This window comes from Oncorhynchus masou, chromosome 17, assembly GCF_036934945.1.
Source record: "Oncorhynchus masou masou isolate Uvic2021 chromosome 17, UVic_Omas_1.1, whole genome shotgun sequence".
Lineage (NCBI taxonomy): Eukaryota > Metazoa > Chordata > Actinopteri > Salmoniformes > Salmonidae > Oncorhynchus > Oncorhynchus masou.
Window position 1 is genome coordinate 9932789 of NC_088228.1, and position 19039 is coordinate 9951827.

General features: G+C 39.5%; 1 protein-coding gene and 1 pseudogene across 1 annotated transcript; both read left to right on the forward strand.

Annotated features, from left to right (window-relative positions):
- Window positions 1-7353: 7353 nt before the first annotated feature.
- On the forward strand, window positions 7354-11685 carry LOC135558100 (phosphoglucomutase-1-like; annotated as a pseudogene).
- A 1248-nt stretch (window positions 11686-12933) lies between these two features.
- Window positions 12934-18606, forward strand: LOC135558101 (ubiquitin-conjugating enzyme E2 U-like). The gene is made up of 10 exons (XM_064991848.1): window positions 12934-12999; window positions 13178-13259; window positions 13433-13525; window positions 13619-13710; window positions 14333-14459; window positions 16163-16199; window positions 16406-16494; window positions 16600-16690; window positions 17921-18039; window positions 18126-18606. Exons 1-10 carry the CDS (start codon window positions 12934-12936, stop codon window positions 18284-18286), a joined length of 957 nt encoding a protein of 318 aa, XP_064847920.1. The 3' UTR covers window positions 18287-18606.
- Window positions 18607-19039: the final 433 nt, after the last annotated feature.

Genomic DNA, 19039 nt, shown 5'->3' on the forward strand with positions numbered 1-19039 from the left:
TCAGTGCTTAGGGTCTCTCTTACTGGAGACAACAGCTCTGACAGTGATCCCCCTGCACATGTGTGAACTAAGGAGCGTCTTCAGTTACCATCTGCCTCTGCACACATACTAGTCCCCATGGTTATTTTTGGACCCATAGCCTCCCCCTACCAGCCCATGAAATACTGGCCGTGCCCAAGACTTTTCCCTCCCGTAAACCCTGTAGTATATTTCATGTGTTTCTACCACAGTGACTGTAGTATATTTCATGTTTCTACCACAGCGACTGTAGTATATTTAATGTGACTGTAGTATATTTCATGTGACTGTAGTATAATTCATGTGACTGTAGTATATTTCATGTGTTTCTACCACAGTGACTGTAGTATATTTCATGTGACTGTAGTATAATTCATGTGACTGTAGTATAATTCATGTGACTGTAGTATAATTCATGTGACTGTAGTATATTTCATGTGACTGTAGTATATTTCATGTGACTGTAGTATAATTCATGTGACTGTAGTATATTTAATGTGTTTCTACCACAATGACTGTAGTATATTTCACGTGACTGTAGTATATTTCATGTGACTGTAGTATAATTCATGTGACTGTAGTATATTTAATGTGTTTCTACCACAATGACTGTAGTATATTTCATGTGACTGTAGTATATTTCATGTGACTGTAGTATATTTCATGTGACTGTAGTATAATTCATGTGACTGCAGTATAATTCATGTGACTGTAGTATATTTAATGTGTTTCTACCACAATGACTGTAGTATATTTCATGTGACTGTAGTATATTTCATGTGACTGTAGTATATTTCATGTGTTTCTACCACAATGACTGTAGTATAATTCATGTGACTGTAGTATATTTCATGTGTTTCTACCACAATGACTGTAGTATATTTCATGTGTTTCTACCACAGTGACTGTAGTATATTTCATGTGACTGTAGTATAATTCATGTGACTGTAGTATAATTCATGTGACTGTAGTATATTTCATGCGACTGTAGTATAATTCATGTGACTGTAGTATAATTCATGCAACTGTAGTATAATTCATGTGACTGTAGTATAATTCATGTGACTGTAGTATATTTCATGTGACTGTAGTATAATTCATGTGACTGTAGTATAATTCATGTGACTGTAGTATATTTCATGCGACTGTAGTATAATTCATGTGACTGTAGTATATTTCATGTGTTTCTACCACAGTGACTGTAGTATATTTCATGTGACTGTAGTATAATTCATGTGACTGTAGTATTAATTCATGTGACTGTAGTATATTTCATGTGACTGTAGTATAATTCATGTGACTGTAGTATATTTCATGTGACTGTAGTATAAATCATGTGACTGTAGTATAATTCATGTGACTGTAGTATATTTCATGTGTTTCTACCACAGTGACTGTAGTATATTTCATGTGACTGTAGTATAATTCATGTGACTGTAGTATAATTCATGTGACTGTAGTATATTTCATGTGACTGTAGTATAATTCATGTGACTGTAGTATATTTAATGTGTTTCTACCACAATGACTGTAGTATATTTCACGTGACTGTAGTATATTTCATGTGACTGTAGTATAATTCATGTGACTGTAGTATATTTAATGTGTTTCTACCACAATGACTGTAGTATATTTCATGTGACTGTAGTATAATTCATGTGACTGTAGTATATTTCATGTGACTGTAGTATATTTCATGTGACTGTAGTATAATTCATGTGACTGCAGTATAATTCATGTGACTGTAGTATATTTAATGTGTTTCTACCACAATGACTGTAGTATATTTCATGTGACTGTAGTATATTTCATGTGACTGTAGTATATTTCATGTGACTGTAGTATATTTCATGTGACTGTAGTATATTTCATGTGTTTCTACCACAATGACTGTAGTATAATTCATGTGACTGTAGTATATTTCATGTGTTTCTACCACAATGACTGTAGTATATTTCATGTGTTTCTACCACAGTGACTGTAGTATATTTCATGTGACTGTAGTATAATTCATGTGACTGTAGTATAATTCATGTGACTGTAGTATATTTCATGTGTTTCTACCACAATGACTGTAGTATATTTCATGCGACTGTAGTATAATTCATGTGACTGTAGTATAATTCATGCAACTGTAGTATAATTCATGTGACTGTAGTATAATTCATGTGACTGTAGTATATTTCATGTGACTGTAGTATAATTCATGTGACTGTAGTATAATTCATGTGACTGTAGTATATTTCATGCGACTGTAGTATAATTCATGTGAGTGTAGTATATTTCATGTGTTTCTACCACAGTGACTGTAGTATATTTCATGTGACTGTAGTATAATTCATGTGACTGTAGTATAATTCATGTGACTGTAGTATATTTCATGTGACTGTAGTATAATTCATGTGACTGTAGTATATTTCATGTGACTGTAGTATAAATCATGTGACTGTAGTATAATTCATGTGACTGTAGTATATTTCATGTGTTTCTACCACAATGACTGTAGTATACTTCATGCGACTGTAGTATAATTCATGTGACTGTAGTATATTTCATGTGTTTCTACCACAGTGACTGTAGTATATTTCATGTGACTGTAGTATAATTCATGTGACTGTAGTATAATTCATGTGACTGTAGTATATTTCATGTGTTTCTACCACAATGACTGTAGTATATTTAATGTGACTGTAGTATATTTAATGTGACTGTAGTATATTTCATGTGTTTCTACCACAATGACTGTAGTATATTTCATGTGACTGTAGTATAATTCATGTGACTGTAGTATATTTCATGTGACTGTAGTATATTTCATGTGACTGTAGTATAATTCATGTGACTGTAGTATAATTCATGTGACTGTAGTATTTTTCATGTGTTTCTACCACAATGACTGTAGTATATTTCATGCGACTGTAGTATAATTCATGTGACTGTAGTATAGTTCATGTGACTGTAGTATATTTCATGTGTTTCTACCACAATGACTGTAGTATATTTCATGTGTTTCTACCACAGTGACTGTAGTATATTTCATGTGACTGTAGTATAATTCATGTGACTGTAGTATAATTCATGTGACTGTAGTATATTTCATGTGTTTCTACCACAATGACTGTAGTATATTTCATGCGACTGTAGTATAATTCATGTGACTGTAGTATAATTCATGCGACTGTAGTATAATTCATGTGACTGTAGTATATTTCATGCGCCTGTAGTATAATTCATGCGACTGTAGTATATTTCATGTGACTGTAGTATATTTCATGTGACTGTAGTATAATTCATGTGACTGTAGTATATTTCATGTGACTGTAGTATAATTCATGTGACTGTAGTATATTTCATGCGACTGTAGTATAATTCATGTGACTGTAGTATATTTCATGCGTTTCTACCACAGTGACTGTAGTATATTTCATGTGACTGTAGTATAATTCATGTGACTGTAGTATAATTCATGTGACTGTAGTATATTTCATGTGACTGTAGTATAATTCATGTGACTGTAGTATAATTCATGTGACTGTAGTATATTTCATGTGTTTCTACCACAATGACTGTAGTATATTTCATGCGACTGTAGTATAATTCATGTGACTGTAGTATATTTCATGTGTTTCTACCACAGTGACTGTAGTATATTTCATGTGACTGTAGTATAATTCATGTGACTGTAGTATAATTCATGTGACTGTAGAATAATTCATGTGACTGTAGTATATTTCATGTGACTGTAGTATATTTAATGTGATTGTAGTATATTTCATGTGACTGTAGTATATTTCATGTGTTTCTACCACAATGACTGTAGTATAATTCATGTGACTGTAGTATAATTCATGTGACTGTAGTATATTTAATGTGTTTCTACCACAATGACTGTAGTATAATTCATGTGACTGTAGTATAATTCATGTGACTGTAGTATATTTAATGTGTTTCTACCACAATGACTGTAGTATAATTCATGTGACTGTAGTATATTTAATGTGTTTCTACCACAATGACTGTAGTATAATTCATGTGACTGTAGTATATTTCATGTGACTGTAGTATAATTCATGTGACTGTAGTATAATTCATGTGACTGTAGTATATTTCATGCGACTGTAGTATAATTCATGTGACTGTAGTATATTTCATGTGTTTCTACCACAGTGACTGTAGTATATTTCATGTGACTGTAGTATAATTCATGTGACTGTAGTATTAATTCATGTGACTGTAGTATATTTCATGTGACTGTAGTATAATTCATGTGACTGTAGTATATTTCATGTGACTGTAGTATAAATCATGTGACTGTAGTATAATTCATGTGACTGTAGTATATTTCATGTGTTTCTACCACAGTGACTGTAGTATATTTCATGTGACTGTAGTATAATTCATGTGACTGTAGTATAATTCATGTGACTGTAGTATATTTCATGTGACTGTAGTATAATTCATGTGACTGTAGTATATTTAATGTGTTTCTACCACAATGACTGTAGTATATTTCACGTGACTGTAGTATATTTCATGTGACTGTAGTATAATTCATGTGACTGTAGTATATTTAATGTGTTTCTACCACAATGACTGTAGTATATTTCATGTGACTGTAGTATAATTCATGTGACTGTAGTATATTTCATGTGACTGTAGTATATTTCATGTGACTGTAGTATAATTCATGTGACTGCAGTATAATTCATGTGACTGTAGTATATTTAATGTGTTTCTACCACAATGACTGTAGTATATTTCATGTGACTGTAGTATATTTCATGTGACTGTAGTATATTTCATGTGACTGTAGTATATTTCATGTGACTGTAGTATATTTCATGTGTTTCTACCACAATGACTGTAGTATAATTCATGTGACTGTAGTATATTTCATGTGTTTCTACCACAATGACTGTAGTATATTTCATGTGTTTCTACCACAGTGACTGTAGTATATTTCATGTGACTGTAGTATAATTCATGTGACTGTAGTATAATTCATGTGACTGTAGTATATTTCATGTGTTTCTACCACAATGACTGTAGTATATTTCATGCGACTGTAGTATAATTCATGTGACTGTAGTATAATTCATGCAACTGTAGTATAATTCATGTGACTGTAGTATAATTCATGTGACTGTAGTATATTTCATGTGACTGTAGTATAATTCATGTGACTGTAGTATAATTCATGTGACTGTAGTATATTTCATGCGACTGTAGTATAATTCATGTGAGTGTAGTATATTTCATGTGTTTCTACCACAGTGACTGTAGTATATTTCATGTGACTGTAGTATAATTCATGTGACTGTAGTATAATTCATGTGACTGTAGTATATTTCATGTGACTGTAGTATAATTCATGTGACTGTAGTATAAATCATGTGACTGTAGTATAAATCATGTGACTGTAGTATAATTCATGTGACTGTAGTATATTTCATGTGTTTCTACCACAATGACTGTAGTATACTTCATGCGACTGTAGTATAATTCATGTGACTGTAGTATATTTCATGTGTTTCTACCACAGTGACTGTAGTATATTTCATGTGACTGTAGTATAATTCATGTGACTGTAGTATAATTCATGTGACTGTAGTATATTTCATGTGTTTCTACCACAATGACTGTAGTATATTTAATGTGACTGTAGTATATTTAATGTGACTGTAGTATATTTCATGTGTTTCTACCACAATGACTGTAGTATATTTCATGTGACTGTAGTATAATTCATGTGACTGTAGTATATTTCATGTGACTGTAGTATATTTCATGTGACTGTAGTATAATTCATGTGACTGTAGTATAATTCATGTGACTGTAGTATTTTTCATGTGTTTCTACCACAATGACTGTAGTATATTTCATGCGACTGTAGTATAGTTCATGTGACTGTAGTATATTTCATGTGTTTCTACCACAATGACTGTAGTATATTTCATGTGTTTCTACCACAGTGACTGTAGTATATTTCATGTGACTGTAGTATAATTCATGTGACTGTAGTATAATTCATGTGACTGTAGTATATTTCATGTGTTTCTACCACAATGACTGTAGTATATTTCATGCGACTGTAGTATAATTCATGTGACTGTAGTATAATTCATGCGACTGTAGTATAATTCATGTGACTGTAGTATATTTCATGCGCCTGTAGTATAATTCATGCGACTGTAGTATATTTCATGTGACTGTAGTATATTTCATGTGACTGTAGTATAATTCATGTGACTGTAGTATATTTCATGTGACTGTAGTATATTTCATGCGACTGTAGTATAATTCATGTGACTGTAGTATATTTCATGCGTTTCTACCACAGTGACTGTAGTATATTTCATGTGACTGTAGTATAATTCATGTGACTGTAGTATAATTCATGTGACTGTAGTATATTTCATGTGACTGTAGTATAATTCATGTGACTGTAGTATATTTCATGTGACTGTAGTATAATTCATGTGACTGTAGTATAATTCATGTGACTGTAGTATATTTCATGTGTTTCTACCACAATGACTGTAGTATATTTCATGCGACTGTAGTATAATTCATGTGACTGTAGTATATTTCATGTGTTTCTACCACAGTGACTGTAGTATATTTCATGTGACTGTAGTATAATTCATGTGACTGTAGTATAATTCATGTGACTGTAGAATAATTCATGTGACTGTAGTATATTTCATGTGACTGTAGTATATTTAATGTGATTGTAGTATATTTCATGTGACTGTAGTATATTTCATGTGTTTCTACCACAATGACTGTAGTATAATTCATGTGACTGTAGTATAATTCATGTGACTGTAGTATATTTAATGTGTTTCTACCACAATGACTGTAGTATAATTCATGTGACTGTAGTATAATTCATGTGACTGTAGTATATTTAATGTGTTTCTACCACAATGACTGTAGTATAATTCATGTGACTGTAGTATATTTAATGTGTTTCTACCACAATGACTGTAGTATAATTCATGTGACTGTAGTATATTTAATGTGTTTCTACCACAGTGACTGTAGTATATTTCATGTGACTGTAGTATATTTCATGTGACTGTAGTATAATTCATGTGACTGTAGTATATTTCATGTGACTGTAGTATATTTCATGTGACTGTAGTATATTTCATGTGTTTCTACCACAGTGACTTCAGTTGGCTAAGTATAATCAACAGCAACCATAGCCTATGGATTTCTCAGGTTAAAATCCAGAAGTGAATATTGAATAAAATGCAATCTATACCATCCGCATTAAGTCATGAAATTTGTATAACTCCAAGCCATAGTGGCTTTTTCTCAATAGCTAAAATGTGTGACCACAACAGAGATACTAACCTGAAAGACCTGTCATCTTGGCAGGTTGGTCAGCTCGTGATGGGTCATCACAGGATCACATCCACGCAGGCGGTTTCCTGTGTGATCAGGAAGTACAAGGCCATCGGCGGTATCATCCTCACTGCCAGTCACAACCCCCGGGGGATCCAATGGAGACTTTGGTATCAAGTTCAACACTACTAATGGAGATACTGTAACTAGAGAACAGGGACCAGTAGGAAAGGTTGTTAGCCAAGACCATTACAAGATAAGATAGAGACATTTCCCACAAGTATCATGCTCAGTGATGCAGATGTGACACTTTGATACAATGGCATTCTATATCAATAATTGGTGACTTCAGCAGCACAATTGAATAGACTAGAGCAGCACAATTGAATAGACTAGAGCAGCACAATTAAGATCAACACAAATGAGTGTCCTTGTGTAACAACATGATGTCATGCTTTTGTTTGAACCAACCTAGGCCCAGGAGGCAGTCACTAACAAAATATCCCTGATCAGTAGATCCATAGAGGAGTACGCCATGTGCCCCGAACTCAGTGTAGACTTGGCTACCTCGGGCAAACAGATGTTTGACCTGGAGAACAAGTTTAAACCATTCACAGGTGAGCACAAACACATCACTCACATCAACCTGACAAGAGTTCTGGAGAAATAAACAGGTACCTGATGTTTGAATAGAAGGAAATAAATGGAATTCCTTGTTGGCAGTTTTAGAGTAGGTGTAACAGTATAACTTTAGACCCTTCCCTCGCCCATACCCGGGCACGAACCAGGGACCCTCTGCACACATCAACAACTAGACACCCACGAAGTATCGTTACGCATCGCTCCACAAAAGCCGCGGCCCTTGCAGAGCAAGGGGAACCACTACTTCAAGGTCTCAGAGCAAGTGACGTCACCGATTGAAACGCTATTTAGCACCGCACCACCGCTAACTAAGCTAGCCGTTACACAGTCAATAGAAAACAAGGCACCTACATACTTAGGCTAGATCTCAATACAACCTGCACTATAGAAAAACGAATAAAAACATTACAAGTTTGCAGTACCAGATCAATGTGACTTTTTTAAACAGCATAGGTTCTGGTTTGATTGAATCTGGCCACAGAACATTGCCTCTGTGTTTATTCTTTCAACTGTTTCCCTACTTGGATTCCTGAGGATCTTTGTCTTCTCACAGTGGAGATAGTGGACTCGGCAGAGTCTTATGCCAACATGCCGAGGAACATCTTTGACTTTGCTGCACTGAAGGAGAACCACATCAAGATCCGTCTAGAACGCCATGCATGGAAGGTTAGGAATCTAGTGTGCCAGACCGTGCCAGACCTTCCAGGTCCTTTTCCAGGACCGTAACATGATCCTGGGTAAAAATCAAATCAAATCACATTTTATTTGTCACATATACATGGTTAGCAGATGTTAATGCGAGTGTAGCGAAATGCTTGTGCTTCTAGTTCCGACAATGCAGTAATAACCAATGAGTAATCTAACCTAACAATTCCACGTCTACTACCTCATACACACAAGTGTAAAGGGATAAAGAATATGTACATAAAGATATATGAATGAGTGATGGTACAGAACGGCATAGGCAAGATGCAGTAATGGTATTGAGTACAGTATATACATATGAGATGAGTAATGTAGGGTATGTAAACATTATATTAAGTGGCATTGTTTAGTGGCTAGTGATACATTTTTACATCAATTTCCATTATTAAAGTGGCTGAAGTATGTTGGCAGCAGCCACTCAATGTTAGTGGTGGCTGTTTAACAGTCTGATGGCCTTGAGATAGAAGCTGTTTTTCAGTCTCTCGGTCCCAGCTTTGATGCACCTGTACTGACCTCTCCTTCTGGATGATAGCGGGGTGAACAGGCAGTGGCTCGGGTGGTTTTTGTCCTTGATGATCTTTATGGCCCTCCTGTGACATCGGGTGGTGTAGTTGTCCTGGAGGGCAGGTAGTTTGCCCTCGGTGTTGCGTTGTGCAGACCTCCCTACCCTCTGGAGAGCCTTATGGTTGTGGGCGGAGCAGTTGCCGTACCAGGCGGTGATACAGCCCGACAGGATGCTCTCGAGACCCCCACGGGGTGAAAGTTCTTTGGCAACCTGATGGACGCAGGCAAATGGAGAAGAGAGTTTCGGCACAGGTAGCTCATCAATAACTCCAAATGTCAGGAACTAGTTACAAGAAGAGGTGGCTAACACAGCGAGAACCTCAACCAAACCTACACTGTATCTATCATGTCAGATGCTGACCATATCTGTGAGACGGATGGACTTTGGGCCGCCCTGGCGTGGCTGTCCATCCTGGCAGCGAGGAAGCAGGGTGTGGATGACATCATGCAGGACCACCGGCAGAAGTTTAGCAGGAAAAGTCTTTACCAGGTGAGCAATGGACAGTGTGAATCACAGTAATGACCTCTGGTGGTCAAAGCATATCATTGCAGAGAACTTATTTCTGATTGGACACAAGACTTTCTCAGGGGCCAGGGAGTTGTCGTTAAGGCAGGCTAAGTGCCGAAGTCTGAGTGAAACCTTGAGTTGTATAACAAGCTGAAAATGAAGTCAAAGAGACACTATGCAAAGTGCCTTGCAGTCAATAGCCTGTTCCTTCTTGAACAAATGACAAACGGAGTTGGGCTGCAGAAACAGAAGAGGTTGTATCTTCTGCTGTGCTGTCTTGAGCAGGTATGACTGTGAGGAAGTCCACCTGGATGCGGCCGTTCAGATGATGGAGGATCTGGAGCTGACGATGCTGGAGAAGGCCTTCATAAGCCACAGGTTCGCAGTGGGCGAGAAGCTCTATCAGGTGGAGAGGGCCTTCATAGACCAGAGGTTCGCAGTTGGGTGAGAAGCTCTATCAGGTGGAGAGGGCCTTCATAGGCCGGAGGTTTGCAGTGGGTGAGAAGCTCTATCAGGTGGAGAGGGCCTTCATAGGCCAGAGGTTCGCAGTTGGGTGAGAAGCTCTATCAGGTGGAGAGGGCCTTCATAGGCCGGAGGTTTGCAGTGGGTGAGAAGCTCTATCAGGTGGAGAGGGCCTTCATAGGCCGGAGGTTTGCAGTGGGTGAGAAGCTCTATCAGGTGGAGAGGGCCTTCATAGGCCAGAGGTTCGCAGTTGGGTGAGAAGCTCTATCAGGTGGAGAGGGCCTTCATAGGCCGGAGGTTCGCAGTTGGGTGAGAAGCTCTATCAGGTGGAGAGGGCCTTCATAGGCCAGAGGTTCACAGTGGGCGAGAAGCTCTATCAGGTGGAGAGGGCCTTCATAGACCAGAGGTTCGCAGTTGGGTGAGAAGCTCTATCAGGTGGAGAGGGCCTTCATAGGCCGGAGGTTTGCAGTGGGTGAGAAGCTCTATCAGGTGGAGAGGGCCTTCATAGGCCAGAGGTTCGCAGTGGGCGAGAAGCTCTATCAGGTGGAGAGGGCCTTCATAGGCCAGAGGTTCGCAGTGGGCGAGAAGCTCTATCAGGTGGAGAAGGCCTTCATAGGCCAGAGGTTCGCAGTGGGCGAGAAGCTCTATCAGGTGGAGAGGGCCTTCATAGGCCAGAGGTTCGCAGTGGGCGAGAAGCTCTATCAGGTGGAGAGGGCATTCATAGGCTAGAGGTTCGCAGTTGGGTGAGAAACTCTATCAGGTGCAGAGGGCCGACAACTTTGAACACACTGACACCATAGACAGGCACGTCTCCAGAAATGGGAATGGGGAATGGGGGGTGGCTGTTTTGGTGTGCTCACAGAACTGGACATGCTATAAGTCACTTTGGACTTATAGAATATAAGAATTACATCATCTTCTGTAGCTACTGTAGGAGTCTCCAATACTTTTAAAAATGAACTTTATTAACTGACTAATCTTGTCTCTCTATTGGGTTAAACGCAGAAGACACATTTCAGTTGAATACATTCAGTTGGACAACTGACTAGGTATCCCCCTTTCCCTATCTGCAGGGCTTGAGGATAATATTCACAGATGGCTCACGAGTCATCTACAGGCTCAGTGGAACAGGGAGTATGGGGTGGGAAACAGTTCGGGTCTACATCGACAGCTACGAGACAGACCCCAACAAGATCTTCCAGGATCCACATCAGACAAAGGATGATTCAGAGATTAGATCTCACTGAACAAACGGTGGTGTTTTATGAGACTATCATCATAGAACATGAGCATGTAGCTACATACTAGTGCATAACCTATGTCCGTGTGTGTATGTGTGCCACCCCCTAACCATAGCCCTGAAGTTCTCACAGCTTCATGAGAGGACAGGCCGCACACATGATTGTCCCTTGCCACCCCCTGCCCCCTCCTAATAAAATACTCAAACTACACTTTCTTTCCCCCATCCTATCTTCAATTAGATGACCCTTTTACCCTCTATCAAAAGCATCTTTGTGCGATTTAGCATCTTTGTGCCATATAGCATATTTGTGCCATATAGCATCTTTGTGCGATATTGCATCTTTTTGCGATATAGCATCTTTGTGCGATATAGCATCTTTGTGAGATATTGCATCTTTGTGAGATATTGCATCTTTGTGCGATATAGCATCTTTGTGCGATATTGCATCTTTGTGCGATATTGCATCTTTGTGCGATATAGCATCTTTGTGCGATATAGCATCTTTGTGCGACATTGCATCTTTGTGCGACATAGCATCTTTGTGTGATATAGCCCAACTCAAAACACTCACCACTCAGGTTCAAATTGAGCAAGAGTGAACTGTACCAAAAATAAAACATGATCAACTTCTTATTTAGTAGTTGTCCTTAGTCAAATCCCACAAGGTATAAAGAATGGAGTCTTTCATAAATGGGTAGCCTAATGAGTAACCTAAATAATTATATAATCAAAATGAAACAAGTGAAAAATGCATCCCAAACAGGAAAACGTATAAATTCGGCGTTCATATAATGTGATTTAAAAGGCAACCTGCAGTTCAAACAACATCGACGCGCCAACCTGACAACTTTTTTTTAGGTAAATAAATGGCTTAGGGATGGAGACGGAGAACCACTCTCAAATTCATAGACAGAGCTACAGATACAAAGTCTGACCATCAATAAGATCGAAATTATAGTTTAAGTTATATGTGAAGCTATACAGTGTGTTTACAATTACGATGTCTTTAAACAATGAAGTAAAACACGGTTATGTTTTGGATTCTGATGGGCTTAGACAGTTGAACTAACGGCACGAGGCATTAATAAGTTCTATTCTTCAAGAATCAATGGTTGAATATCATTAATTTAAGTCAAAACATGGATGAGGCAATCGCAGATTGCCCCCTTTAATACGGAGCTTGTTATAGCGACACGAGAAGCAAGTGAAATTGGCTCCATACAAAGCTGTTCTTCCCACCAAATTGACCGACATGTTGCTTGACAACAGCTTCAAAACATTACATCACCTTGCTCCATTGTTCTCTTGGAAAACAGCATGTCTATGCGTTGCGCCAGTGTAATATTGTATCATTTCAGACTATGAAAGCATGCGTTTGTTCTATGAAATATTCGCACATACAGTTGTCAAATTGTGAAGGACCGAGTGAAATCCAATGATGCACACCCACGCTCACTTCTTGCTGCGAAACCAATACCTCAAACTGCAGACAGCGAATCTAAAAGTGAGTTTTTAGAACTTGATTTACAATTATGTTTTATGTATCCATGATATATATTTTAAGATTTTAGGTTATTCTGTGTGCTCATCAAAAACAAAATCTCTCACAGGAAACAAGCGTGTAATCATGTCACCTTCAAATAACCAGTGAAGCACTAAAAGTTGTTGTTTTTTATGACAAGGGCGTGGAGGCCAAGCCAGTAAGTCACAGCCTGCTTGAATGGGAGGCTAAAGTGGAAGGACTGAAAGACACGTTGTGGGAAGGTGTGATATGACCATGAATGTTCAGCCTCCACAAAATAATATCAATGATGATAATCAGCTACTGATGATGATTACATGCGGTCTACATTTAGGGTGTCTGAACTACCAAAAGTACATTCTGGAAAAAAAATAAAAAATGCCATTTTAGTTTCCAAATCTTTCCATTCTATAAGGTGCTGTTTTGCTGCTGACATTGCATTTCACTGAGTCTTACAACTCTGTCCCTCCAACCGTCGAATTCAACGCCATCCCTTTCCACCCCAATGGTGAGTTGCTGTGGCAATATCTATTGTCCATGAAAGTGTCATAAAAAGGAAAGGTGTTTAATTTCACCCTGTACATGTCTGTTGTGACTGAAGTGGACAAGGACACAGGTAGCCCATGTATCCCCTGCCTGGACAGCGAGTGGAACCCCAGCATCTCAATCAGCAGTATTCTTCTGAGCATCCAGGTTGGCACCCATTTCACTGCACATGTTGAAATACAGCAGCCTGGTCTAGAAGTAAACGTAAAGCCAGGACACAAAAATGTATACGATATGTTACGCTTGGTATGGTTACATTTTTTTAAACCATAACCTTTATATAATTAGCAACTACTTACTACTTATTAGCTACTTTGCAACTACTTAGTGTTAGCTAACCCTTCCCTTAACCTAACTCTTAACTTTAACCCGAAACTTAACCCCTAACCCTAGCTAACGTTAGCCACCTAACCACCTAGCTAACATTAGCCACAACAAATTCGTTAACATATTGTAGAAATTGGAATTGCTAACATCTCATCAATTGTAATTCGTAACATATCATATGAATTGGATGATGGACATCCACAAATACCATACAAAACACAACATATCATACTAATTGGAATGTCCCAGATGTACGTTTACTATGCTACGTCTACCTCTGAGTCCAGGTTGGATACAGCAATTTGTAGTTTGTGATAAAGATAGTTCTATCACATACTCGTTTTAAAAAAGCACTGCCACTTGCTGTGTTCATAGACCCATACAGCAGTAGTAGTGTAGTCATATCAAGTCTGTATGGTCTCCTCTCCTATGTCCCCTCTAGACCATGCTGTCCAACCCAGTGCTGGAGGGAGCGGTGAACCCCGAAGCTGCTGACATGCTCAGGTCCAGCCCATCCACCTACCACCGTGTGGTGCTGGAATGTGTCAGGGCCAGCCAGGAACTGGAGAGTGAGTGAGCACCACCAAGTACAAGGATTAGCTATTGGTTACATTTGGCTACGTTACAAAGCTACACTTTAAAAAAGAAAGTATTATTGTACAATTGCAATAGGATTGTGAGTTTGCACAACAAAAATGTTGTTGATCCAACTCGCAACAAAGTTTGTGTGTGAAAATGTTGTTGAGCCGAAATACATGCAATAATTACCATAAATGTTTATAGTACTGTTAAGACACAAACGGCAGCATTCTTTTTCTTTTTCAATGCTTCCTATTGGTTAGAGAGGAACAATGGAGGCTTTCTGCTCCTATCAGAAAGCAGAGTTCATTACAGCAACGGTGCTTCCCTATGTGACCCGGAAGCCACTGAAGGTGTTGTAGTTATTAGTACTGTCATAGAGCCCTTTCACTGAGGGGGGGACATATGTAGACCACTCCCCAATGGTCCAGCTCTAGAGACAATGCCTTTGAAACATACTTACCACGATGGTCAGTGCGTACATAATTAAATACAACACTTTTTGGTCATCATGGAACAGGCCTACTCTCATGGTATTCCCAGGCAGTGAATCTGAAGTAGTAGACTCATCTCACTGGTGCTGGGAACATAGCAGTTATTGGGTTATAGGCCGATCCAATGTTGGTGATGACTCTCTTGTAGATCAGTTGGGTTTCAGTATTGAATGGTCCTACAGTTCCTGAATCAGTCAAACCAGCAGAGAACATATTGTCTGTTTTCTCCCTCTTCAGCTCCTCCTCCACCTCCTTCTCATTGGCTGACACTCTGGCCTCCATGACTGTGTTCTCCCTCTTCAGCTCCTCCATCTTGTTCTTCTGGAGCTGCAGATCAGTCTTGGTGATGCTCATCTCCTCTCTAAGTGCTGTCAGCTACTTTGTCCTCCTCCTCCACCTCCTTCTCATTGGCTGTCACTCTGGCCCCCATTGGCGGACAGTTCAGCTCCTTCTTCTTCTCATTGGCTGTCACCCTGGCCTCCATTGGCAGACAGTTCAGCTCCTCCTCCACCTCCTTCTCATTGGCTGTCACTCTGGCCTCCATTGGCGGACAGTTCAGCTCCTCTTCCACCACCTCCTCATTGGCTGTCACTCTGGCCCCCATTGGCGGACAGTTCAGCTCCTTCTCCTTCTCATTGGCTGTCACTCTGGCCTCCATTGGCAGACAGTTCAGCTCCTCCTCCACCTCCTCATTGGCTGTCACTCTGGCCTCCATTGGCGGACAGTTCAGCTGCTTGAGCTGTGTTCACTGTCTTCAGCTCCACCACTGGCCTCCATGTTCCTCAGCTCAGTCTTGGTGACACTCTGCTCCACCACCACTGGGTGACCTTACCTCATAGCAGGTCATTTGAACGTGTCCCTGTAAAAGGCTGTGTGTTATTAACTCCGTGTGTTATTCAGTTGAAGCCCCTCTTTGTTTTCACGGGTGGTTGATTTGCGTCCTGCAATTTCTTTGCTGATTTTCTTCATGTTGCACCTTGAACTTTGGCTACTTTACATTCCACTTTGCTTTTGTATTTTTGTTACTGAGTGGAAGAGTCTGTGGTTTCACTTTCAGTCTTCAAAGATGAAATGATTTCAAATGATTTCCCGCTGGTAGAGGTGCGATGCCGCTAGTCTATTCTAAGATAAGGCGATCATATCCCGCCTCACACTGAGTGGTGGTAAAGATCTGTCTCTTATCACCACCTCTCCTGTAGGGGACAGGAAAGCCGTGCAGTTCAACTCACAAAACAGGTGAGAGAAATCAAATCAAATGTTATGCATTCACAATGATGCCACTGACATCACAGTATTATATTCTGGTTTATCCTCTTTTTTTGACATGACACAATCAAAGTGAAATCATTATGAATGTCTTGCATAGTATCATGTTGATTACTGTAGTTACAGCAGTTTAGTGTAATATTCTCTGTTCCATGGCTAAAATGTAATGCCTCCAGGCTTGTGAGGAGAATCCCCTTTGAGGATTATCTGAAGACATGGACAAAGATGGCCACCACTAAAGCCGGCTCGTGGATGAGGACGGAATGTATGTCTTTCCATCTAAATACATGCACTCCTCATGACCTTGGAGTGTACATTAGGAGTTAGCACTGACAGGCGTGTAGCAGGCTAATCTGATGCTGTATTCCAGCCCTGGAGGATCTCATCAAGCGCCCTGAGACCTTTGCCATGTATTATGGGACACCAGACAAGGACTCTCCCATGGGGACACAGTGTGAAACGTAAGTCTGTTTACTCTGAAAGATAAAGAGGAGCAGTAAAAAAATAAAAAAATAAGAGATGACCTCTTGGCTTGTAAGATTGCTGGTTAAAACACATGTCTGATTTCCCATAGCTGCTGCCTTTCCTAAATATGATTTGGGTTTTGCATCGACTTGACATAATTCGCTGTTCGTTTATAAACCATGCTATACAAAGGCAACATCTCACTCATTCAGAAATTGAAACGTATTGCTCCTTTTTGTTTTACTCTCAAATAATCTGTGACAGGTTCAGAACCTGAATAACCAGATGTGCTCTGTGACAGGTTCAGAGCCTGAATAACCAGATGTGCTCTGTGACAGGTTCAGAGCCTGAATAACCAGATGTGCTCTGTGACAGGTTCAGAGCCTGAATAACCAGATGTGCTCTGTGACAGGTTCAGAACCTGAATAACCAGATGTGCTCTGTGACAGGTTCAGAACCTGAATAACCAGATGTGCTCTGTGACAGGTTCAGAACCTGAATAACCAGATGTGCTCTGTGACAGGTTCAGAACCTGAATAACCAGATGTGCTCTGTGACAGGTTCAGAGCCTGAATAACCAGATGTGCTCTGTGACAGGTTCAGAGCCATAATAACCAGATGTGCTCTGTGACAGGTTCAGAACCTGAATAACCAGATGTGCTCTGTGACAGGTTCAGAGCCTGAATAACCAGATGTGCTCTGTGACAGGTTCAGAGCCATAATAACCAGATGTGCTCTGTGACAGGTTCAGAACCTGAATAACCAGATGTGCTCTGTGACAGTTTCAGAACCTGAATAACCAGATGTGCTCTGTGACAGGTTCAGAACCTGAATAACCAGATGTGCTCTGTGACAGTTTCAGATCCATAATAACCAGATGTGCTCTGTGACAGTTTCAGAACCTGAATAACCAGATGTGCTCTGTGACAGTTTCAGAGCCTGAATAACCAGATGTGCTCTGTGACAGTTTCAGAGCCTGAATAACCAGATGTGCTCTGTGACAGTTTCAGAGCCTGAATAACCAGATGTGCTCTGTGACAGGTTCAGAGCCATAATAACCAGATGTGCTCTGTGACAGGTTCAGAACCTGAATAACCAGATGTGCTCTGTGACAGGTTCAGAACCTGAATAACCAGATGTGCTCTGTGACAGGTTCAGAACCTGAATAACCAGATGTGCTCTGTGACAGGTTCAGAACCTGAATAACCAGATGTGCTCTGTGACAGGTTCCGAGCCTTAATGTATGGTACCGTGCACCAGCCTAAGAAGACCAAACCAGTGAGTGAGGGGAGACAGGCGAGGATGGACCAAATGAGAAAGATTTACCTCCTCTACAGAACACCAGGTAAGTCTATGATGAATTCAGTGTGTGTGTGTGTGTGTGTGTTACTGTGAGCAATGACAGAGCCCATCATTTATGTGTCCTTGTAGACATGCTGACCCCTCAGGTGAATGTGCAGAGAGACTCCATGGCCACCAGGGGTCTCTGTCGAGCACATGACAGACAGCAACAGGACCTCTGGGAGAACGAGGTGGACAAACTGGTGGCCTGGACACACTCACTGTCATTCGAGGAGTTGGAGGAGGAGTGATGCCTCCATGTACATACACGCCTTGCAATTAGATACACGCCTTGCAATTAGATACACGCCTTGCAATTAGATACACGCCTTGCAATTAGATACACGCCTTGCAATTAGATACACGCCTTGCAATTAGATACACGCCTTGCAATTAGATACACGCCTTGCAATTAGATACACGCCTTGCAATTAGATACACGCCTTGCAATTAGATACACGCCTTGCAATTAGATACACGCCTTGCAATTAGATACACGCCTTGCAATTAGATACACGCCTTGCAATTAGATACACTTGACCAATAAAATGGGAAAACTTCTTGTACTTTATTATTATCTATATTATTAATATCAGTATTATTATAATTTACTATTATCATTATTATTATTATCAATATCATTATTAGTATAGTCAATATTATTATTTGTATTATTTTCATGGTCAATATTATTATGATTATAGAACATTAATAAAGGGTAATAGGAATGATAAAATAATATTAAAGTTACATGTCTTAGACTGAGGCCAGGATCAATCAGATCAGCGGTAACCTGCATTAGCAGTCAAATGCATTGCCTTTTCACTGCTTTTGTTTAGACTGTGTCGGTGGTATAACTGCAGGGTCCTGTTATTTAGAGTGTAGTCTGTAGAAAGACTGGGAGAAGGACAGGAGTTTAGAGAGGTAGTGAAGGCTGTAGAAAGACTGGGAGAAGGACAGGAGTTTAGAGAGGTAGAGTGTAGTCTGTAGAAAGACTGGGAGAA

Bases quoted from the DNA above. Each gene is read 5' to 3' on its own strand.
- LOC135558101 (XM_064991848.1), top strand. From the start codon at position 12,934: ATGCACACCCACGCTCACTTCTTGCTGCGAAACCAATACCTCAAACTG. The intron at 14,460-16,162 runs GTGAGTGAGCAC...CCTCTCCTGTAG, and splicing joins GGCCAGCCAGGAACTGGAGA to GGGACAGGAAAGCCGTGCAG. The intron at 16,691-17,920 runs GTAAGTCTGTTT...GCTCTGTGACAG, and splicing joins ATGGGGACACAGTGTGAAAC to GTTCCGAGCCTTAATGTATG.